Genomic DNA, 24,209 nt, shown 5'->3' with positions numbered 1-24,209 from the left:
TACTTCAGACTCTGCTGCAGGTCAGCTCATCACGTGGCCCCAGTTCTGGGCCTGTCTTCTCCTCTGTGCACTGAGAATGGGCCACAGGAACTCTGAGGTCTTCCAGCTCGGAGGTGGAGCATTTGGCTTCCGCATGACGCCCATCACCGCCTCCCAGAGCGTGCAGGTGCTACACTAACCTGCTCCCCTGGTCTCTTTGCCAGGATTTCAACCAATTCACCACCAACCCCTCTTCCCTGGACCCTATACCAGCTGGCTTTTGCAGGCTAAAGGTGCCAGCACCTGGTGGTGACTATGCAGGTCAAAGAATCATATGCCAAAAAAAGCTTGGCTCCTGATTCTGAATCTGGTAAAAGATGGGCTGAAACCCTTGCAGCCTCCCTGTCCTGCTTTGAGGATGCCCTACACACATCCTGCCCAGGTCCTCACCAATGAGGTGCTGCCTGCTCACCCAGGAGGCCCTCACCTCCTCTCCCAAGGCCCCCAATCCACCCTCCCCCCACCACAAAACCCCTCTGCACATGGAGGCAGTGGGGGCTAGGCCTGAGCCCCAGGAAGAAAGAGGAAAAAAAAAAACTTTCAACTATTAAATCTGTTTAGTAAAGACAATTTCGCTCATACAAAACAACAGTTTACAACAATCGAGTGCTGGACACACCATCTGAGACGAGGGAGATGCTGCAGGTACCCAGCGCCTTCCCCCATGCACAAAGACGACCCTGGACGCCCCTCCACCACCTGCCCCTGAGGGAGAGGAAAGGTGAAGTCTTCCTGCCACCTCTCCCTCCAAGGGAAGGGGGAGTGGGGGGCTATGGCACAGGGAGCCTATCCCCAGTTGCTCCTCATTTGTGCTGGGGGAGGCCCCTCCCCTCACCGGCCCCGAAGCTGAGTTGTTTGGGGTGATGGCAAATGGCTGATGGGCAAGGGAGCCAAGTCGGGACATCTTTGGTGCAAAGACTCCCCCCCACCCACCAGGCCACACAATGGAAATTTGAGGAAAGACCTCAAAAGTGGCCCTGCCTTTGCCCACAAGGTAGCTGGCTGATGCCCCAGAACCAGGGGAGACACAGGAAATGCAAAAGCTTTGTCAACAGAAGCTGCCCAGGCTCACCCACATGAGCTGAGAGGCGGCCCATGGAGAAATGGCTAGAACTTTAAGGAAAATAAACAAAAATGGGTTAATAATGGCAAGAAGGGGAAGCAGAGAGGTCATTCAGTAGATAAGTGCCACAGAAGACCTAGGACCAGCACTAAGTGAGGGAAAGGGGGCCCTGGGGGCTGGGGGTCCAGTCTTCCTGATCGCTGTGCCAGTGCCCGGTCACTCCTCTCTGCCTCCCAGAACTCAGCTAACGGAGACAGGCCACCGAAGGCCTGCTTCAGAATCTGGACGGGCTTCCCAGGCACTGTGGCAGGCTCAGCATGGGCAGGGCAGATCCAAGAAGGGAGAAGGTTCCTAAGCCCCAGCAGGGCCGTCTCCCTCTGCAGCCATGCCTGCCCCTGGCCCCTCGAATGCACGATCCCAGGCACAGATCTGCGCACTCGTACACACGTGTGCACACATACACACACACATACACTCACTCCTATTTGTCTGGCACACTGGAGATGTCTGAGGGCTCTGAGAGAGGAGGTGCATGGCATCCTCCTCCAAGATGGCCGTTAGCTCCCAGAACGCGTGAGCCGGCGGGGACGACCCCAGGCTGTTGTGGGGAAATAGGGAGGGCAGATGGGACAACACAGGGACAATCCCTATGACAGTTTCCACAAATACCCTCTAACAAACCACAAGCGTTTGCAGTATCCAGAGAGGAAGGCGTCTGGTGGAGAGGAGGAGTAGGGGCAGGACAACAAAAGAGGTTTCATAAAAACTCTAAGTCAGATTACCGATAAAATTGCAAAACGAGCACAGGTTCAAGAGTACCTTGCTCACTTCTCTCCACAGCCTCCCAACCTCCCAGCCTCTCCCACTCCGGGGTGGCCAGAACCAAGGCAGAATTCAGCCACTGATGCAGTTCCAGGCTCCATGCAGCTGAGGAGGAGAGGAGGCAAATGTGGACAGTTCTGTGTCTCTTCGTTTAAAAAATATATTCCTGTAGAGAGTTATTGCTTGTCCTCCCGCGGGCAGGAGCAGCGTGGTGGCTCAGTGGGCCAGGGCCGCGGCCTCCAGGGCCCGAGCTTTCTTCCGCCTCTTCAGCAGCAGAGGGTTGGACGCATCTTCAATCTTTTTTATCTTGATCTGCTCATAGTCAACACGCATTGTGGCCAAGGCACTGGTCATCTCCTCCTGGGGCCACAGCAGCACCAGAAAGGCACAGAGAGAGCCAGAAGACAGGAAGGAGAGATGGCAGGAGAGAGACATGAGAGGCAGAGACATGACAAGGGCAGGGTGAGGGCAGCGGGGGTGGAAGCAGAGAGAGAAGATGGACTGGTTAGTGGTCTACGCCGCTGACGGCAGCCTCACCCCAGTGCCGGCCAGCAGAGAGCCTGGCTGCAGCACTGCTGCTGTTCCCTCAGAGCCCCCCAGTGACGCAGCAGGAAAGCTGAAAGAGCCCTGGACCAGGAGTCAGGAAACCTGGATCTGGTCCGCCCCCATCAGTCACCAGCTGCGTGACCTGAAGGAGATTGGCCTCTGCCTCTGGGCCTCGGTTTCTCTTCTGCAAAATTAGAAGATGATTATATCTGATGGTCTTTAAGGTCCCGTTAGAGACCCAGGGAGTAAAGGGATTCAAAGAAACAGCCCCGGCAGTGGCCAGGTATGGTGGCTCATGCCTGTAATCCTAGCACTTTGGGAGGCCAAGGCAGGTGAATCACTTGAGGTCAGCAGTTCAAGACCAGCCTGGACAACATGGTGAAACCCCATCTCTACTAAAAATACAAAAAGTCAGCTGGGTGTGGTGGTGGACGCCTCCCAGCTACTTGGGAGGCTGAGGCAGAGGAACCGCTTGAACCCAGGAGATGGAGACTGCAGTGAGCAGAGATGGTGCCATCGCACTCCAGCCTGGGTGACAGAGCAAGACTCCATTTCAAAAGAAAGAAAAGAAACAGCTCTGGTAGAGTTTGGGCAGGAACAGAATCCTCTGCTCACAACCTGATCAGCCAAGTGGCCCAGTTACTGTTCTTGTTGTAATGAAGACACCCCTGGGGTAAGAGATACAGAATCGAGCTCTCCTCTGCCAGCACCATGCCTCACACCTGGGCACTCCCTGCAAGCCGCCCACCCCACCTGGATCCCCTCTCACCCAGTGGTGCCCCTCACCTTGACATCCTCCCACCGCTCCTTGTCCTCCTTCAGGACCCGGCTGGTGTGCAGTGGGGTTTGAGGGACCTTCGTTGATTGCTGAGAAGAGACAAAAGGGGTCCGAATCAAAGCCTGGGGTGGGCAGAGTCCTGGCTAAGACCCTGTCCTGTGGAACAGTCCCGTGGGACCCAAGGCTCCCCAGCCTGCCGAGCTTACCATGATCCAGGGATGGTTCATAAACTCGGTGATGGTCATTCTCTGGGTGGGCTCTGTTTTTAGCAGGTTCCGAATGAGCATCTTCACTGCGGGGTGGGACAGGGGGCAGGGACAGCTCAGGGGCCACTCTCCCTGGTCTGCTCCTTCTCCCAGTTTTCATGGGGTTCAAAGAGAGGTGGCATGGAGGCAGACTGCCCAAGGAACTCCCCCAAGGACTGTTATGGCTATACCACTTATAGGCACTACACAGACCCACAGCCTCGGCCTTGCCTCCAGCCCTCCACACAGGCAGGATGCACCCTTCAGGTGTGGGTGCAGGTGCTAACCCACAGTTACACCACATGAGATGGAGGCCCACACGTGACACACACACACACACACACACACGCATGTACGCACGCGCGCTATTCCCCTTGTCCTAAAAACCTGGTTCTTACCTTCCTCTGATACTTCTGACCATTCTGGGTTGGGAAATTCATACTGGCCCATTCGGATGCGAGTCTTCATGCCCGGAGAGATGGCAAGGCCGTGGTTGGAGTAGAAGGGGGGATACCCACACAGCCTGCATCAACAAGAGGAAGGAAGTGGGAGACCAGGCAGCTGTTACTTAGGGACCCTGCACCAGGAACAGAATGAGAAACAGGCTCTTCTCCTTGTAAAGGTCACAGAGAAATCGGGGCTCACTGAACAGGCATAACATACAGTCAAGGACTGGGCCCAGGAATCTAGCATAGCAAGTATCTAAGGCACCCATGAGCTGGTTTACAATGCTACTTAGCTACGGGAACTGAGAGAAGGGGCACGCAGGGGACTCCCCTGTCCAAAGGAGAATGCTAACATCTGCCTCTTCCTCTTGACCTGGAGATGTACAGCCTGCCCTGACTCCCAGCCCCACCCAGTCCCCTCCCCAGCACACTCACAGGATGTACATGATGACACCCAGGGACCACATGTCACAGGACTTGTCATACTTCTCTGGGCCCAGCACTTCTGGAGCTGTAAACCAAAGGTCAACATGGGTGGGCCCGGCTCTCAGAACCCTGCAATCCACTCAGTTTCTCTGTGAAAGATGCTCCCCCTCCCAGCCTTTCAGCCTGTCATGAGGTCGCAGCAGCTGGGGCGCAGGAGGAAGAGCCGAAGACCAGCCCCAGGACTGGAACAGACACCGTTCTCCACGAGAAACCCTGGAACTAGGATCTTAAGTCTCATGCCATCCATTTAATCTGACAGACACTCTGAACACGCTTTGAAAGCTTCTTCCATGCCAATGAGCCCAGAACAAGACCTGGGTCCCAGACGCCACTGAGAATCTGATGGAAACCATGGCTCTTCTCAGAAAGCTCCTGGTACAGTCTTCCCTACACTTCCTCCACTGCAGTTTCGCTCTAACAAGCCCTGCTTCTCAGCAGGTCCCAGCAGAACCAGCACCAGAAGGGGCCATACAGACACAACTCTCCTAGGCTCTGCGGCCCCCCACTGAGCCAAGAGGAGGGGGCTGAGAAAAGTTCTGGGAAAAGCCTAGGTCCCTGGGCCTCCTGTGGACTTACCCACATAGTATGGCGTATAACAAGGGGTGGTCAAAGAGTTGTGGCTGGTGGTTTCCTTGGCAAAGCCAAAGTCTGTGAGTTTCAGGATGGCGTTGGGCCTTTTGGAGGTGTATAAGAGATTCTCAGGCTACAGAAAGAGAGACAGAAAAATAACAACCCTGTTGGACCTGGGAGGGGCTGTCAGAAACCAAAGGGGTCCTGGTTCCTCCCTTCCTCTGCTCATCCAGCAACCATCTGCCTATCCCGGGCACTGTCCACCACAAGGAGCGGCAGCTCTCTATGGGTGTCTGCCTGGCCCATGCGCTGCCCACCACGAGGAGCGGCAGCTCTCTATGGGTGTCTGCCTGGCCCATATGCTGCCCACCGCGAGGAGCGGCAGCTCTCTGTGGGCAGGTGTCTGCCTCCGCAGTTTCCAGAGTGCCTGGAGATGAGAGACTGACACACAGAACCCGCAGTAAACACCACAGGGACAGAGAAACCAAGAATGTGTCTGTGAGATTCTGCCTGCGGAGAACCACAGGGCTGAGTGTGGCCAGAGAATGTTTCACTACTGGGTTTATGGGTTTGCCCATGGGCAGAGAGGGCAGAGAATGGTATGCTCAGGAACCAGGCAGTAAGGATGCAGGGTGGCCTGGCAACCATCCCCGGGGTGGCCTAGCCCCCCTGCTGCTCCCACAGTACTCGGGCTCAGGGCTGTGAACAGCTGGCACCTTGACATCCCGATGGGCAATGTTGATGGAGTGCAGATACTGGATGGCCTCACCAATGCTCTTCATGATTTCGGATGCTTCTGTAGAGGGGAGGTAAGGGGGAGTGGGAAAGAAAGTCACGAAGACACATCATTAGACTTGAAAGCCCAGTGCACCAGTCCCACCCCTGTGCAGCCTGAGGTTCCCCACAGCCACCACCCACCCCAGAAACAAAGCCACCAGGAGCTGCCCTGGTCAGCTGAGGCAACCCTTGCAGCATGCTGGAGGGGTATCAGCCTCTACACCCTTCCCCGAGAGCAGGCACTGCAGAGGCCCCTTCAGACCTCCACTGCCCTGCCTGCCTGCACCTGTTCCTGCAGCAGATCGTTTCTACCTCTTTCTGTGAACGCCTGGTCTCCTCGGTCCTGGATTCGGCTAAAGAGTTCTCCACCATCCAAACTGAAACAAAGCCACAGTGAGATCCAGAGAACACTGCATCCTGCCGCCACTCTCCACTGCCCCCAAAAGAAATCAAGTGGTGACATTCCAGGCTTCAGGCCCACGCCTGGGCTGTCCTCAGAGGGCAAGGCACCTGGGTGGGGAGTGGGGACAGGCTGGGCAGGGACCAGAACAGCGGCTGCTTACCATTCCATGACAATCAGCAGGCACTTCCTCCCTGCGTACAGATTCTCATAGACATCCACGATCCGCACGATGTGCGGGCACTGGGAGGCCCGCCAGTGCAGCTCCACCTCCCTGCGGGCCTTGGGGCAGTCCTGAAGCATCTGCAGGCCAAACAACTTCCTGAGGAACTGCACTCTCACATGGGCCTGCTCTAAGCCCCTGGCCCGCATGCCCTGGCATCACCACCGACATACCACAAAGCCCCCACTCCCGCTGGCCACTCCCTACCAGCCCCCTGGCACATTTCCTGAGGCCTCTGCAGTTCCTTATCTGCTCTATATGAAATCTCACCATGACCCTCTTGGGGCCTTGACAACTACACTGAGATCAGCCCTCGGACCATTCAGTCCAGCTTAGGGCCTATCTTCAGTTTAGGCCATGACGTCTGCTCCAGAAGGCAAGCAGCAGTCAGGTACTGGGAAGCAGGGGGTGAAGGGGTTAGGGGGAGAAAGGCAGACTGAGAAAAACCAAGACAGCATTGGAAAGGGGACTAGAGCAAGGAGAGACTCCAAAGTCCATAGGAAAAGGTACCTCCGCAATTACTCAGACCCAGCACACCAAATCCAGAGCGATGTCCTCTCTACCTCTGTGGCTGACTTCAACCAAGCAACAGATGGCCTTGGAAGTCAGCCAGATACTGGTCTGAATCCAGTTATTACTGGATCGGCAAGCTTGAGCAAGTAACTTAACTGGCTGAGCCTCATTGATGCCCCTTCTTCTCCCTGGATCAGTTGGTTGGGAGTATTACAGGAGGCTAGCTCCTCACCAGCCTCAGGAGTTCAATCTTGACTTGTCTAAGCCAGTCTCATTAATTCCAATTCCTTTGCTAGTGACTCGCTTGGGAACAAGCCTACCACCCAACTGACCAAGATCTTTGTAAGAAATCTGCTAAGAGACTTCTTAAAGGGAGCACAGGAAGCCTATATCATCACTCCTGTATATGGCAACTGGGGCCGTGACAAGCACATCATGACCAGTAAGGGGGGCCTAAGAGGATAAACCAATGCACTGAGGAAGGCCACCAGGAGAGATGGCAACCACCTGGATTGTTGCTGACATCAACCAAGGATACCTCATGACTTCTTTCTGACAAGATAATAAACTTTTCTTACTGTTTAAGCTGCTTTTCATGAAAATTTTTATTGCTTGGGGCCAAAAGCATCCTGATCTACCCTTCCTTTGTAAAGTGGGGATAATGGCTTCTGTTTCACAGATTTGTTGTAAGGATTAAATGAATATCTCCACAGAACACCTCAGAGTGAGGTCACATGTGCTCACTAATAGCTGTCATTTTTATCACTGATCGTCTGCTAAGTGCAAGCACAGGTGCCAAAATAATTAAGACAGGGACACTCACAGATCTAGCATCTTCATGGGAAGTCAAGATGTAGTCCACACTCCAGCTGCTTTGGACAAGCAGAGGGCTAGGGTGTCCAGGAGACAGGCTGGGAAGAAAATGGACAGGCACAGGGAAGGCATCCAGGCGGGGGGAAACGTGGGAAGCAGGTGCTAACTGACTGACTGAGGTGGAGTGGAGCTGGGATGATACAGTAGGGAGGGCCGAGAACCTGCTGCAAAGTGTCTGAAGCTTGCAGATAAGATCAGATGGCCAAGATGGAGATGGCGGATGGCAGGGAAGGGCAAATAAGCATTTCCAACAGTAAGGATGGCATACATTTATGCTATGGCCCATGATGTGTTGGGCTTTTCCTAACTGTAAAAAATGTAAAACATTTGACATTTTGCAGGATGAGGAAAGTGAAGCTCAGGAAAGTAGCATGCCCAAGGCTACATTTCTGAGAAAAGGCAGAGCCAAGGCTGGAATCCAGGCCTGGTAGACTCCAAAGACCAAGTCTTTCCACCATACCACCTAGCTTTTAGAGGAGGCTGGAAGCCAAGACTTCTCAGACTGACTCTGCAGAGGCCATTCCCCATCAGGTGTCTAGAGGGAATCAATGACAAGATAACTGGGTCTCTCCCATGGAGTCAAGGTTGGCTGGAGCCCATGGTTGCAGGAGTCAAGGTTCCTACGAGGTCACACTGCCACCTTGTGGCCATATGAGGACACCGCATGGGTCTTGAGTTCTGCCACTTTCAACTTCATTCGGGTTTTTTTGTTTTTGAGACAGGATTTCACTCTGTTGCCCAGGCTGTAGTGCAGTGGCACAATCTTGGCTCACTACAACCTCCCCCTCCCAGGTTCAAGCGATTCTCCCACCTCAGCCTCCTGAGTAGCTGGGATTACAGGTGTGAGCCACTATGTCTAGCTAATTTTTTGGTATTTTTAGCAGACAGGGTTTTAATGATGTTGGCCAGGCTGGTCTCAAACTCCTGGTCTCAAGTGATACCCCGCCTTGGCCTCCCAAAGTGCTGGAATTAGAGGCGTGAGCCACTTCACCCATCCTTCAACTTCATACATTTGGATGTACCAGGAAAAAAGTTTACTTTCGCATGCTCTAAGAGGAGCAGGAGAAGGCACTGGCCAATTTCTTTTGTTCAATCCAACAAGCATTTTCTGAGTTCCTACTATGGGCTATGCATTGCACTGAATGAATGTCAAAACCAAATAGAGGAGTCCTGATCTGGAAGAGCCTAGGTTAGCGGGGGGTCAGAAGATACGAGGGGAGACACAGAAAAATGCTTAAAATCCAGTGAGATTACATGCTGTAAGAGTGCTAAATTCCCAAGGGTTCAGGAACAAGGCTTCCACAGCAGCTAAGCAGAAATAACCTCTATCGCCCCCTACAGGCACATAGGAACTGGAGCACAGAGAAGAATCAAGTTGTCAAATTTACTCAGAGGCAATGTGTGATTGTAGAGTTACAACTGGGGAAGACTTGGCCCAGACTGAAATTTGTCAATTTCTTCTTGCACAGCCTCACAGAGAGGTCTACCTTTCAGAGCCTGTGCCACAGGCATTTAGGAGTGATGATATCTGCCTAGCCTCCCCCTCACAGAAACATCATGAGCATCTAATGAAATAATACCTCTAAAAATGCTTTGTTATCAGAAAGGCATTCATCACTGTCAACCAGTACCATTAGTGCCACGGTAGAGGGAGGTCCCTCTGTCACCAGTGAGTTGAGCCTGGAGCATGTGGATGTAACCAGTACAAGTTACCAGCAAGAGTATAGGCTGGGTTTCTGTCTTCAGCCCAGTTACCACCACAAGGACATCTGCCAACCAGAGCTGTGCTAAATGGGATGCACCAAGGTCCAAACCCAAATGCGTGCTCCCTGACACCCCCTGAACTCCCAGAGCCCATTGCAAGTTCCATGCTTTCTGCCCTAGACACGTTAAGAGTGCATGGCACAAGGCAAAGGAGAGACTGCAGCAAGAAGGGCTGGGTTCACATTGCACTTCCAGACTTGCACAAAATCTCTTCCCATTAGAGGAGACGGACAGATGTAGCATAGTGAACCTGGGCTTTGGAATCATATGCATTTCCAATCTTGGTTCTGCACTTCCTAGCTTGTGTCAGGCAAGGCCATCTATATTCCTGAAAAGTGTTTCCTCATCTATAAAATTAGATTCAACTTCATAAAACAATATCCTTGAAGATGCTTCAAAAACCCTATATAGGGTACTTTTCACTTTCAAAAAACTTACCATTTTGCATATTTATGCCTTATCTCCCCAACCTAACTGCATTTCCAGTGGGCAAGATCTAATTTGATTTCTGTTTACTCCCTCCCCCTTCCTTCCCTCACTTGGTGGTTAGGAATTACTGAGCCCACACCCCCTGATTCTGTTGCGTCTTCTCCCTACTAAACTCTCTCCCCCAGTGACTGAGTGAGGTGAGCTGTCCTCTCTGTCCTGAAGTAAATTGGAAAAGGTAGTATTTTTAATTTCTTAGAGAAACACAGCAAGAATTTCCCATGAAGACTGGTCACTGACATCCGATACCCAGGTGCATGTTTATCAGAAATCCCTGACTGGATAGGAAAATCAACCCAAGCAACGAAAGACCATCAAATGGGTCAGGCAGGCTGGCTGACGTCATGGGCACACAGCCCGGAAGCACCCAGGTGGCTTTGTGCACAAGTGAGGAGTGCAGAAAGCCTGGAGGGAGGAAACCAAGAATGCACTAATCTGGAGTACAGCGCTACGTAAAGAACAGCAGGGGAGATGGCCTGCGCTCGGAGCCAGAGAAGAGACGAGGAAGGAAAGCAGCACTCCTAGGGCACTGCCAGAGGCCACCAGCAGAGTGAGGCAGCAGGTCCACCCAGAAGCCAAGGCTCCCACTCCTTGGGCATAGCCATGGCCATAGGCTGTGGAGGCCAACAGGCCCTGGAACACAGCTCTGAGGACCAGAGACTAGAAGAAGGAAGGGTCTTCCTACTAAAAAGCCACAGATCGTTGGTCAAGAATGCCTGGAGGAATTGTGAAACACTTTAAGCCCAAACTAAGCCCCAGTCCAACATTGTGACTCACCTCAGCCCCACGCAGTTTGTGCCTGAAATTCTCTTACACTATAGAAAAGGTTAACGATTGCATGTGCTTGGCTGCAACCCAACAGGCATGGCCCCTTGCCAACTGTGGCAGGGGCAGGGGGCCAGGCTACAGAGCCCACTGCCTGGGGAGGAATCTCTAGGACAGTGGCAGTGAGGGAGCTGTAGGAGCTGCCTAAACACAGTCCCATGCCTCTCTGTCTCTGCCAGAACCTGAGGGGAAGAGGGACAGGACCCCTCCCCCTATTCAGAGTGTGCATGGTTCCCCTCATCCCCTCCCACGAGTCTGCCATCGTGGAGCCACATGGAAAGGCTCAGGAGTGGTCACCATTTGAACCCTAGCTGGGCCAGAGGAAAGGAAAGCAGCCGGCACCCAGGGCCTGAGGTGCTACTCACCAGCAAGGCGGACATGAGGACAAGACTGGGAAGGAGCAGGCCCCAGGGCCTCAGGGGACCCCCTTCACAAGCCCCGCTGATCACTAGCTGTGTGAACTTGGGGAAGTTTCCAAGCCCTTTGAGCCTTGGTTCCCTTATCCATTAATAGGACAGTAATAGCCCCTACCTCATGGGGTTGCTATTTTAGACAAGTTAATAGACGTGCATGATGTAAACAACTAAGAATGGTGTTTGGCATGTAGTTTACTGCATCCATGTTTGCTATTATTATTCTGCTCCCCACTCCCCATGTGTTGGAGACCCACTGGGGTGGGCAACTGGGATTCCATTACACCCATTTCAATGAAGGTGCCATTAATAGCTCTGGGCAATGGGCAGAGGGGGGACCCTGGGACACAAGGAGGAAAGCAGGCTGTGGCATTCCAGCCCTGCACACTCCCTCACTACACCACCTAGGCTGGGCAGCTGAGGGTGGGGTGCACATGTAATGAGAAAAGGAAGACATCCCTCCCCAAGACAGACTGATTCAGCACCAAGAGTGATGCAAAAGGCTGATTCTGGCACCAAGTGTGTTGTGGGTGTGTGGTGCAGTGTGTGGTACGTGTTGTCAAACAAGACCTCCTCTTCACTCCCAGGAGGCAGCTGGGGGTCAGGAGGAAAGCCACATGTGTCACACACTAACCCACCATGCCTCCAGGCCAGGGCCACCCACTCCGGTCCCTGGACCACCAGTGCCTCTGCTGCACCACATGGAGGATGGCTGGCCAGGATGCTCCACAGGGTGTAAAGGAAAGCAGTCTCGGGAGGGCCGCTGCTGCAGGTGAGCCCCAGAAACCTCTTAGCAAGGTGCTGCTGGAGCAGGCTGCGGGTCAAGGGGCGCTGGCAGTGCTCTGTGCTAAGTGGCTCCTAAGTACTGTTGGCCCTTGAACAACTCAGGTTTGAACTGCGTGGATCCATTTGTACACGGATTTTCTTCCACTTCTGCTACCCATGCAGCAGCAAGACCAACCCTTCCTCTTCCTCAACCTACTCAGTGTGATTTTCTTAATGATGTTTATTTTCTTTAGCTTATTTCATTCTAAGAATAAAGATATAATACATGGAACAGAAAAAATATGTGTTAATTAACTATTTACGTAATCAGTAAGGCTTTGGGTCAACAGTAGACTATTATTTAATAGTAGTTTTGGGAGAATCAAAAGTTTTATGTGAATTGTTGACGGTTCAGAGGTCAGTGCCCTTAACCCTTACATTGTTCGAGGGTCAACTGCACTTCAAATGGGTCATCTCACCGACTTCACCCCTACCCTGGGAGGAAATATCCTGTTTTATAAATGAGAAAACTCATTGAGTCATTACTTCACGACCTTGTGGCCAGTTGTCCCTGGCAGGGCTAGAATTTGAATCCTGCTGTGGCTGCTCCTAAAGCCTCCTTCCCACCACTCCACAGTAAGGCAAAGAGTGCAAAATCTGCCCAAGACTGTCCACAACAGCAACAGCCAGAAATGGAGGCTGAAAACATCTTAAAGTGCAAACCCTTTGATGTTAAAATTCTACTTTGAGAATTTCACCCTAAGGTACTAGTCATAGGTGTATCTTTAAGAATATATACATCTCAAGAGTTATTTACTTTTACTAGAAATGGCAAACAAACTATTAAGAAATACCTGAGACTGGGTAGTTAATAAACAAAAGATGTACCTGGCTCACAGCTGTTTGCATCACAAATCCCAATCTATACTTCCTTTAGTTATCAGAACATGTCTGATGTTAAGTGGAAGTTACAAACCCTATGTACACTATAAACTCAGTGCTATATGAATATTTATTTGGATCTGTATATAAAAACAATAAAAGCATTGGAGCTGGGCGTGGCGGCTCACGTCTATAATCCCAGCACTTTGGGAGGCCAAGGCAGGCAGATCACTTGAAGTCAGAAGTTCATGACCAGCCTGGTCAACACAGTGAAACCCTGTCTCTTNAAAAAATACAAAAAAAGCTAGCCAGCCATGCTGGGACGCACCTGTGATCCCAGCTACTTGGGAGGCTGAGGTGGGAAAAATCACTTGAACCCAGGAGGCGGAGGGTGAAGTGAGCTGAGATCCTACCATTGCATTCCAGCCTGGGCAACAGAGCGAGACTCTATCTCAAAAAAATAAAAATAAATAAAGGCATTAAGACCCAATGAGTTGTTAATAGTAATGATCTCTGAAAGACAGAATCACAGGAGATTTAATTTCCTTTATTATGTCTTTATTTTCTAGGCGATTTACAATTAGTATACGTTACCTTTTAAAAAAACAAAGAAGCTTAGCTCTCCAAATTTTAGTCAGAGGACGGCCATCCACGCCTCAGGCCCTATGGCCATGGAGTATATCTCTGGGGCTTCCAGAAGCCCTGCCAGATGGAAGATGTGGAGCCAGAGAGGGACATAGGAGGAGACACACAAGCACTGGATCCCAACCTCACAGAATGGATCACTCAGCGAACCCGCAGAATGCCCAGCATGTGCCACACACTGGTTTAGAGGATGCCAAGGGTATAATAGAAAACATGACAAATAAGGCCTGTGACTGCAACGGGACTTAACATTTTAGTGCAGAACATACGTAAAAAACAGGTTCAAAGAAAACAGTTTTAATTATACACTGCGACTTATGCTGCAAAGGAAAGAAAGAAGATGCTGCCACAAAAGCAGCAATGGTTTAAGGGAGAATCCCTCTCATCTCTCAAAATTACAGACAGCTGCTTACAGGATGGAGTGAGATGTCACACTTCTCAATTATCCCAGCTTGGAAGTGCGAGAGGTGGCAGGCAGAGCAATCTTGGCTAAACTACTGACTTTCCTCTACATTGACGGGGGAAAAGAAGATGTCCTCCTTTCAGAGCCTCAGCAAAGCTCAGTGAGGACTGACTGATGGTTCTCCCCCAGAACCATGATCTAAACATAAATCCAACAACAGATTTAAAAAGCCTTAGAAGGTTGATGAGATAAAGATGCCACACAGACCCTTCAGGTGGACGCACACATTCCCAAATATCTGGTTGGGAGGCAAAAGCAAGTCTCTATTTGTTATTAATGTTCGTTAACATGATGGGGAAAAGTCCCTATCCAAAACAACGCTAAAACTTACAATGGGGAATCCCAGTACCAAAAGCCTTAAAACCACCACATGGCCCAGAAGATGGGGCCTGGCTCCAGTGCAGGCCACCGTCCCTGTCCGCCCCCTCTGCAGAGTGGTCACAGGCAGTCGCAAAAGCCTGGGGCTCGGCAAAAAGTCAAGAGGCCTAAAAATCACACTGTAAATGACAAATCTTTAAAACACTTGCAACACATGATGGATAAAAGGCTAACTTAACTCAGACAAACAAATTGTAGAAGATCAACAACCCAATATAAAAATGGCCAAAGGATAAGAACAGGCAGTTCAAAGCAAAAGAAACACAGATGGCTGAACGGAAGACGCTCAGTGTAGCTCTAACAGAAATGTTTGGAAAAACAATGATGATCACTCACCAGACAGGCAAAAAAAATTAACATTTGACCAAAACAAAACTCCTGGGTTTATGCAAAGATCTGGGGAGAAAAGGCACATTCTTACATTCTCAGTTGGTAGGAAAATAAACTAGTATTTTTGGGAAGGAATACTGTATCTATCTAAATTGTAAATGTTCAAACCTTGGACCCAGTATTTACCCAGCAGGAAACCATCCTACAAATTATATTCATAAATCATTTTAATGGCAAAAAACTGGTAACAACCTAAATGCCTACCAATAAGAGGCTGGTAAGATAAATGACAGCAAATCCATACAACGTGCGGCATCATAAAAGAATGAGGCAGCTCCCCATACGCGGCGACGGGGAGAGCAGGATGCTATTAAATGGGAAAGCAGATAAGGACCCAGATGATATGATACTTTGGCTTTATCTTTTTAACATCCTAATTTTTTTAATGGAACTGCTTCCACCTTAAACTTAAGTAGCTTTTAAAGTATATTCATAAAGACAAGAAGCAAACACACCAAAAAGTTAATTAGTGGTTCATTATAAATGGCAGTAATATGGATAACATTTTCTTCTTTTGCATATTTTTTACATTTTCAAAAACAAAAACGTACTGAACAAAATATATAGCATAATCCCATTTGAGTATTTTGTTGTTAATGTTTTGTTTTTTTATGGAAGAGAGGAGAGGATATATGAAATTTTAGATGCTTTAATTTTTTTCTGGAGGAATTTACCCAAAAAAATTTTTTAAAAAGGTGGCAGTGTTGACTACGGTGGAATAGGTCCTAGAGAGAAGTGTGTATGATTTTTCTTTTTATTTGATATCTCTATGTATTGTTTGAATCTTTATCATCTGCACGAACTTTTTAAAAAAAAATTAAGTGAAAGGGTTTGGATTCTCAGGTGCAGTATGCTTCAGGCCTTACCCTGGCCTGAGACAATGACACACATGTGCCCTAAATGTAGGCCAACTTTCCTGCTAGAGGGAGAAGAGAGATTTCACATTGGCCACAGGAAGAAGAGAGGCCTTGCGTAACTCTAGGTCAGAGGCCACACTTGACCAGGCCTGGCATCTTCCCAGAGGATGTAACTCTCAGAATTGATAAGGAGTGAGCAGAGGCCCCAAAGCCCCAAACCACTGCTGCAAACCACTTCTGACTTATATGGACATGAACACTGCACAAAGCCGTGATGTCAACCATGCAGGAGTCTTGGGTAGGAAACTGAAAGGCAGGGACAGAGATATTTCTGTTTCTTCTAGCAAATTACTTTGAAAGAGAAAGAGGAATTTTCATTTAAACCACACTGATCGTGTGCCAGGTGCACTTTATATATAGAAAATATTGCCATATTTAAGCTTCCTAGCAGCCCTACAGAACAGGATCGATTGCTGACTCCATTGTACAGGTGTGGCAACCAAGGCCCAAGTTAGTGTTAATAATTTGCCCAAGGCCACATGGCCAGTATGCGCTAAAGCCAGGAGTCAGACCCAATTCATATCTAACCTCCAGTCTCTTTCATTCACAACAAGGGAGGCATTAACAAATAAACCCTGAGCTGCTATTAGTTTACTGTTGGCCTCTCTCATCCCCTCCTAAGTAACTCCATCTTTGCTCTGTTCACAGGCCTACCCTATTCGCATCAGGCCCGGGGCCAGAGCCCAGTACAGAAGAGTCACAATAAATATTTACTGATTAAAAGGGTGGACTGTACACCAGCACAATAAGATACAAGGCATCTTTCCCTAGGAGACAAGGCAGACAGTGGTAGAAAGGAAACACCCTAAATGCTCCAAGTTGGCTTTAAGCTAAGATCCAAATGGCAAGAAGAAAAAGACCATGTTCTTAGTAGTATGTAGGTATTACTAGTATCTACTTTTAAAAATCCACAGAGATGGGCAAGCTAACAAGAGAAATTAAGACAGAAGGAGGTCAGGAACACTGCCTCTGGCCTAAGCAGCCCCTGTGCATATGACCCTGTGCCGCTGCCAAAACAAATCTAAAATTTTACTTTGAAGCAACAAACGCAATCTCACCTTTGTCATCCCAGCTGAGCAGAATGAGACTCGGCAATGTGTACCTGAGTCAACAGATCTAACGGGGGTTGAGGGGAATTGAGAGAGAAAGTGGAAGAAGAGAAGGATCCTACAATTCAAGAGGGCAGTGTGTGCGCGCACACGCACACACACACACACACACACACACACACACACACACACACACAAACACACATCCCCCACCCGGTACATAATTCCACATGCCTAAGACTGGAGACAGCTGGGTGAGGAGAGAAGAAAAAGGAACCAGAAAATGGATCACTGTTGTAATGACATACAGCAGGTTACATGGCCAGGGAGAAGACAGGAACCATTCTTTCCTACATAGTGAGAGAAATGACCCAGACACAAGAGTGAGTTCAAACAACCTAACAAAAACACAAGGTCACCTGTGAGAGAGAGGTCACATCTCCTATGGGCAGGGCACCTGATAAATTCTCATTCTACATCACCTCTCACATAGCTGAAAATACAAGGAAGGGAACTATTACCCTGAACTTAATTCTGACCAGGAAGAAAAATCTAGTAAATTATGTTAATAATAAAAAAAAAAAAACTTCCACTAGTAAAAACAATAATAACAAGAACAGCACATTGGGCAGAAGTAACCTCGTCAATTCAGAGTTCAAAGGAGAGAGGGGAAAAAAAGAGAGACAAAACAATTGTTTAGCCTAGACTTCAAAAAAACCAATATTTAGGTCAGGTGTGGTGGATCACACTGAAATCCCAGAACTTTGGAGGCTGAGGCAGGAGGATGGCTTGATGACTAAGAGGATATGAAAAGGAGGAGGAGGAGTTCAAGACCAGCCTGGGCAACACAGGAAGACCCCGTCGCTACGAATAATTTAAAAAATTAGCCGGGCATGGTAGCACAAGACTGTGGCCCCAGCTACTCAGAAGGCTGACACAAGAGCATCACTGAGCCCAGGAGGTCAAGGCTGCAGTGAGCCATGATCATACCACTGCACTTCAGCCTGGGCGACAGAGTGAGACCCTGTCTCACAAACAAAAAACGAAAAAGAAAAACAATATTTAGATATTAAGACCAAGGAGAATGATGGGCTGAAATCCTAAAAGGGAATACATTTTGAAAGACATGGTCCAAGTCTCTAAAAGTGCATTCTGATCATCTAAAACACAATAGTCCCCTGAGGAAGAAAGCAGGAGACAGTCACATGTCAGGGAGAAGCGATGAGCTCAGATAGTAAAGGATGTGTGCAAAGACACGAGCAACTGCCCATAAGCCAGGACAGGCCCAAAGGGAGCAGTCTGGGCTCACTAAACAGAACAAGTAGAGCTTCTGAAAATGCAAGAGCTACTAGGATCATGCCTTCAAGCTATATCCAAAGCCATAAGAAGAACCAGGGACGAAGTGGCCCGGTGATGGGGACAGAGGTTCTAATACACAAGGTGACAGAGAATGGGGAATGTTCATCTCCAGTATTTCCCATCTTTTCTATCAAGGAGAATGGTCTACAAGACTAGAACAAGCTAAACATTTACACACATTCTCTCTCTCTCAAGGGAAGCCTCAAATCTAAGCCAGACCATGAAACAACTTACAATCACCCAGAATTACATCCCAGGATGCAGAAGGGAAGTGCGGGATGATTCCGGAACTACTGCTGGCAGTGGTTCAGGAGCGGAGGGGAGAGGAGGGGTGATGTTCTGCTTTCTGGCAGCACATGTTCTCTCGGAACCCAGTGTCCACAATGCTTCAGGCACTAGACCAAGCTCACAGGGCTTCAAAGTTCACAGTCAAGCCAAGGGGAAAAAAGAAGCAATATATAAACAAAACTGTTAATAAACTATGATGACTAAGAAGATATAAAAAACTGGGGGGTTGGCAATTTTCTGTTTTTGTTTTTTTTTTTTTTTTTGAGATGGAGTTTCAGTCTGTTACTCAGGCTGGAGTGAAGTGGTGTGATCTTGGCTCACTGCAACCTCTGCCTCCCAGGTTCAAGTGATTCTCCCACCTCAGCCTCCTGAGTAGCTGGGATTACAGGTGCCCACCGCCACCACACCTGGCTAATTTTTATTTTTGTAGTAGAGATGGGGTTTTACCATGTTGACCAGGCTGGTCTTGAACTCCTGACCTCAGGTGATCCACCTGCCTCAGCCTCTCAAAGTGCTGGGATTACAGGCGTGAGCCACTGCACCCAGCTGGCACTTCTGTTTGTTTAAAGGGAGGGGGACAAATAGAATAAACTGCTTAACATCTGTCTCTGGAAAAGCTCTAGAACAAATCATAATCTAAACCATACAAGCTAGCCTGGGTCCCCTATGAGGCCACAGCAAGCTAGTCTCATTTCCTTTTAAGCGAGTTTACTGAATTATAGACCAAAGGAATGCCAGACACAAGGGGTCTGGACCTCTGTAAAGTATATGAACACAGTCTCCTGCCAGACGTTAGAGATGACAGAGGAGGAGGCAGTGAGATGACAAAGCGTTTAGATCATATTTGCAGTTGTTACAAATGACCAACAATAAAGTGCTGTTTAGTGGATCTAGGACAGGCTGCTGAACACGCACCAAACTGAACTCACTGCCCCTTGAATTTGCTCCCGGATCTCAGTAAATGGCAGTGACATCACCATCTAGTCAGGCTCACAGATAGAAATCTTGAGTACTCATCCTCAGCCTCTCTCCCTCCCTCATCCACAGAACCAGTCCAATTTTGTCTTTGGGAAGATCTCCCAAATCTGTCTTTCCTTTCCCAGTCCTGCTGTCGCTTACTGGGTTGTAGCCCCCTTTTCTCTTGTGTGCTTTCTCTTTTTGAGACAGGGTCTCATTCTGTCCCTGAGGCTGGAGTGCAGTGGCGCGATCTCACTGCAAACTCTGCCTCTGAGGTTCAAGTGATGCTCCCACCTCAACCTCCTGAGCAGCTGGGACTACAGGCATGCACCACCATGCCTAGCTAATTTTTTTATTTTTTGGTAGATGCGGAGTTTCACCATGTTGGCTAGGCTGGTCTCAAACTCTTGACCTCAAGTGATCCGTCCATCTTGGCCTCCCAAAGTGCTGGGATTACAGGCATGAGCCACCAGGCACAGCCTACTCCTGTGTGCTTTCTAATTGGTTTCTAGAAGGGAGACTTACTCCATCCCAGTACATCCCAGGTCAGATGCTGAAGGCAAAGCTGAGCAGGACATTTTCTTCCTTAAACATCTCCACTGGCTAACATGATAAAATCCAAATTCCGTAATTTACTCATCCCTAGCTCCTACCCACATCTTCGCTACCCTCACCTCCCAACACATCCGCTATATTTAAGCTACAACACACTTCCTAACTTCAGACAAGCTGGGCCTTGTCATGACTTCAGGTTTGTGCATCCTACAAGAACCATGGCAATGTCACCTCCTCTGTGAAGCCTCTGATCACTTCCAGGCAGTCAGCCCCTCTGCCTCTCTGTGCCCACAGACTATTGCTAAACTGTGACTTCAGCACTCACCAGTGTGATTTATAAAAAACTGTTTCTCTTCTCACTATAGACCATGTGCCTCTAGGAGGTTGGGACAATGTCTTGATCATCTTCTGATTTCAAATCCTAGGCCCAGTACATGGCATTTAGGAGGTATTCAATAAATATCTGCTCGTTGACTAAACCCAAAGAACAACTTCAGTGGTAAACCAAGGAAAGCTACCCTTGACTTGGCCGTGTGTGTGTGTGTGTGTGTGTGTGTGTTAGCGTGTATGTGTGTTTGCATGTGTGTGTGATGGAGTCTCACTTTGTCTGTCGCCCAGGCTGGGCTACAGTGCAGCGGTGCAATCCTGGCTAACTGCAACCTCCGCCTCCTGGGTCCAAGAGATTCTCATGCCTCAGACTCTCAAGTAGCTGGGACTACAGGTGCACACCACCACACTCAGCTAATTTTTGTATTTTTAGTACAGATGGGTTTCACCATGTTGGCCAGGCTGGTCTCAAACTCCTGACCTCAAATCATTCACCCACCTCAGCCTCCCAAGGTGCTGGGATTATAGCAGGCGTGAGCCACCACGCCAGGCTGTCTTTGCCTAGTATTTATATTTTACCAACAAGCTGACTAAAGACATAGTATAGCAAGCTTATCAAACTTCCAAGTAACACCCCCTAAAAAAGCAATGGGAGAGGCAGTGTGTGCTAGGTAGTAGATTTTTAAAAGATTACAGTAGGAGAAAATAAACACCAAAACTAACCAAAAAAAAAAGAGACTTTTCTCAAGCCACATCTTTATAACATGAGTGAGAGCCAAGGTTCTGAAGCCACGCTACCTGGGGGCAGTCCCAGCTCCTCCATTAACCAGCTGTGGGACCCTGAGCATCTTTCCTTTCTTAGACCTCTGGTTTCCTTCACTGTAATACAGAGATAATAACATATCTAACTCACAGGTTGTTATTTAGTGAATAATAATAACGTAATTGCACGTAGAATTGTGCCTACCTCAGTAATATCTTTCATTATTATTTGCTGTTGTTGTTAAAAGCTGCTTCTAAGAACAGGGAAGAGAAGGTGTAAAGCATTGTGATTAAGAGCAAGGGTTCTGAAATTACACTGCCCCAAGTTCAAACACCAGCTTTAAGCTTAATAGTTGCCTGACCTTAACCAGTTACTTCACATTCTAAATCTCCATTGAGCTCATCAATTAAATGGAGTTTATGATAGTATCAGTCAAAAATATTCACTTTAGCATTATTTCAAATTGGGAGGGGCAGAAGGAAATAAACTAAATACCTATTAATAGAAAACTGGGCCAGGCACAGTGATTCACATCTGTAATCCCAGTACTTTGAGAGGCAGGTGGATCACTTGAGCCCAGAAGTTTGAGACCAACCTTGACAACATGATGAAACAATGTCTCTACAATAAAATGCAGAAAAAACTAGTTGGGTGTGGTGGCACAGGACAGTAGCCCAGCTACTTGGGAGGCTGAGGCACGAGGATCACTTGAGCCTGGGAGACAGAGGTTACAGTGAGCGGAGATCGCACCACTGCACTCCAGTGTGGGAGACAAAGTGAGGCCTGTCTCAAAAAAAAAGAATGAGGTAGATTAAGACATACTGAAATCAAAAGTTCTTCAAAACTACATTCTTCTATTGGGTGCAGTGGCTCACGCCTGTAATACTGCACTTTGGGAGGCCAAGGTGGGTGGATCACTTGAGGTCAGGACTTTGAGACCAGCCTAGCCAGCGTAACAAAACCCCTTCTATAGTAAAGATGCAAAAATTAGCTAGGCATGGTGATCTCAGCTACTTGGAAGGCTGAGGCATGAGAATCACTTGAACTCTGAGGCAGAGGTTGCAGTGGGCTGAGATTGTGCCACTGCCAGGGCAACAGAGAGAGAGAGACGGTGTCTCAAAAAAAAAAAAAAAAAATCTTTCTTGAAGAAAGCAAGCTGCAATTTGATACATATAGTCTGATCCCATTTTGTAAAATGTTTTAAAAAGAGAAAAAGCATGTGTGTGTACATGCATGCGTGTAAATATAGGCAGCTCTTGTAAACAGAGGCAGTAACTATAGGCAGCTCTTGCTTTGCACAGTAATGTGGAACCATAGAAATGACCATGCAAAGTAACCTTAATTATCAAGGAGGAAAATTATGGTTTTTCTGTGACATTTAAAAATCTCTGTCAAAACACTAAGAATTCTCTTGCTGTCAAGTTATAAATGAATAAGAAAATGAGAAAACAGTAAAACTATTTATTTTGTATACTCTAATTTAAAACATTAGAGTTGCTGAGAATGAGTGCATTTCTTTGTAAAAAAAAAATGTACCCCAAGTAATTTGAACAGCACTTGCCTTCTCGTTGTTTAACATCCAACATGAAATGAGTATCTTTCCTATGCCTTTGCAAACTGTCATCCTCTTCTCTAGGTTTGGCTCCGTTTCTAACATCTTATCCTTTGCACTTTCGATGTTGTGCAATATCTTCAAGGGTGCCTTTAACGTGAAGTTTCCTTCCCCAGCGTCCCCTCCTCTGGGCCCTCTTCATCCTTTTCATCAAACCACTTTGCCTGTTTATGTTGACATGCCACCTGCACTGAGTTTCCCAGGCTGCATGTGCCACCTGAGCAGTGGCACTGTCCACATTCCCATAGTCTGCTATTTTGAATATAATTCCATTACATTTGGCTTGAATTTCACTACCAGAATTAACACATTTTGTTTATTTGCTGAAATTTCATCTTTGTTGGCCAATTCTCTCTATCAATTGTCCATTTTTATAAAACGTCACCTGAGTTTCCCACTAGGAGACAGGGAGGCAACACAACTACACACTTTCCTGTCTGTGCATGAAGCGAACAAGCAGTGATCAATCACCAAAAGACTGTTAAAGAAAGAACATGATTGGTCAGTGACCATAAAGAACATCTGTTATGTACATAGTGATCTGTGGACTGAAGCTAACAGCAAAGTTTGTACTCTGTGCAGTTACTCATAATACATGTATCTTGGTAACTCAAATTTGAGACAAGTTCTTGGAGGACTGATGTTATTTAACCAAACCATAGTAACTGAAATTCATGCAGATTAGAACCATGAAAAATGAGGACTGTCCATAGAAAGAGCATCATCTGTAAGTATATACGCTAAAGAGCTAACAGTGATTACGTTTCAGGAAGAGCTATGCTGTTTAAATTTTTTATCAGTGACTAAGCTCTACACCTTAGGAATAGGTCTCAACATGGGTTAATTTGTCCGCCACGGAACATGTGGCAATGTCTGAAGGCAATTTCTGTTGTCCTAACTTGGGGGGATGGGTAGATGGTTGCAACTGGCATTGAGTGGGTAGAGGCCAGGGATGCTGCTAACTCCTACAAAATCCCTCACAGCAAAGGTCTGTCTGGTCCAAAAGGTCAACAGTGCCAAAGCTAAGTACCCCTGTTTAAACCAAAGAACTTCTTATTTTTGTTTAAATCAAAGAATCTTTGTTTAAATCAAAGAATTTTTATTAAGCTAATTTGAATAGTATCTTTCTCACCAAGTGGTAGGCAAAGGCTAAATGACACAATGGCAAATAGAAAGTTCACAATAAACGCCATTAGTATTGGAGGCTCTGACTGACTTCAGCTGAATGGGTATCTTAATATGAGTTAGATCTGTGGTATTTTTACAAACATTAACTCATCTGATCTGATGCCATGATGTGGCTGCCAAAAAGTTAATCTCGCCTTCAGCTCGTAGACAGATCAAGCACCTGGCTCAAGACAGGGATCCGGTGCACCCACGCTGTATTTCTGCCATACCTAGAATCCACATGTGGACCACATCGAGCAGTGAGTCCTCACTTCTGGACAACACATTTGTAAAAGAGTACTATACTTCCTGAGGACAACCAGGATATAAAAGATCTGAGAAGCATAACATATGAGCAACAGTTCAATCAACTGGGGTAATTTGCCAGAAGAAGGGAAACCCTGAAGCAGCAACTGAGGAACT

The 24,209-nt window shown here is 48.0% G+C and overlaps 1 protein-coding gene across 1 annotated transcript in view; it reads right to left on the bottom strand.

Annotated features, from left to right (window-relative positions):
• Positions 1–577: 577 nt before the first annotated feature.
• The window catches only part of MAPKAPK2 (MAPK activated protein kinase 2), a 47,801-nt gene continuing 24,169 nt past the window's right edge, over positions 578–24,209 (bottom strand). Inside the window, exons 2-10 of the mRNA XM_017525487.2 lie at positions 6,336–6,475; positions 6,085–6,149; positions 5,712–5,791; positions 5,002–5,128; positions 4,375–4,450; positions 3,892–4,016; positions 3,455–3,540; positions 3,257–3,337; positions 578–2,284 (exon numbers count right to left, since the gene is read on the bottom strand). Coding sequence (XP_017380976.1) covers positions 2,141–2,284; positions 3,257–3,337; positions 3,455–3,540; positions 3,892–4,016; positions 4,375–4,450; positions 5,002–5,128; positions 5,712–5,791; positions 6,085–6,149; positions 6,336–6,475 — 924 coding nt within the window. The 3' untranslated portion in view covers positions 578–2,140. The remainder of the gene's footprint in view (positions 2,285–3,256; positions 3,338–3,454; positions 3,541–3,891; positions 4,017–4,374; positions 4,451–5,001; positions 5,129–5,711; positions 5,792–6,084; positions 6,150–6,335; positions 6,476–24,209) is intronic.

The sequence above is a fragment of the Cebus imitator genome, unplaced genomic scaffold (genome assembly GCF_001604975.1).
Source record: "Cebus imitator isolate Cc_AM_T3 unplaced genomic scaffold, Cebus_imitator-1.0 Scaffold38, whole genome shotgun sequence".
NCBI lineage: Eukaryota > Metazoa > Chordata > Mammalia > Primates > Cebidae > Cebus > Cebus imitator.
The sequence above is the reverse complement of the archived record's forward strand: the minus strand, read 5'-3'. Positions and strand labels throughout refer to the sequence as shown.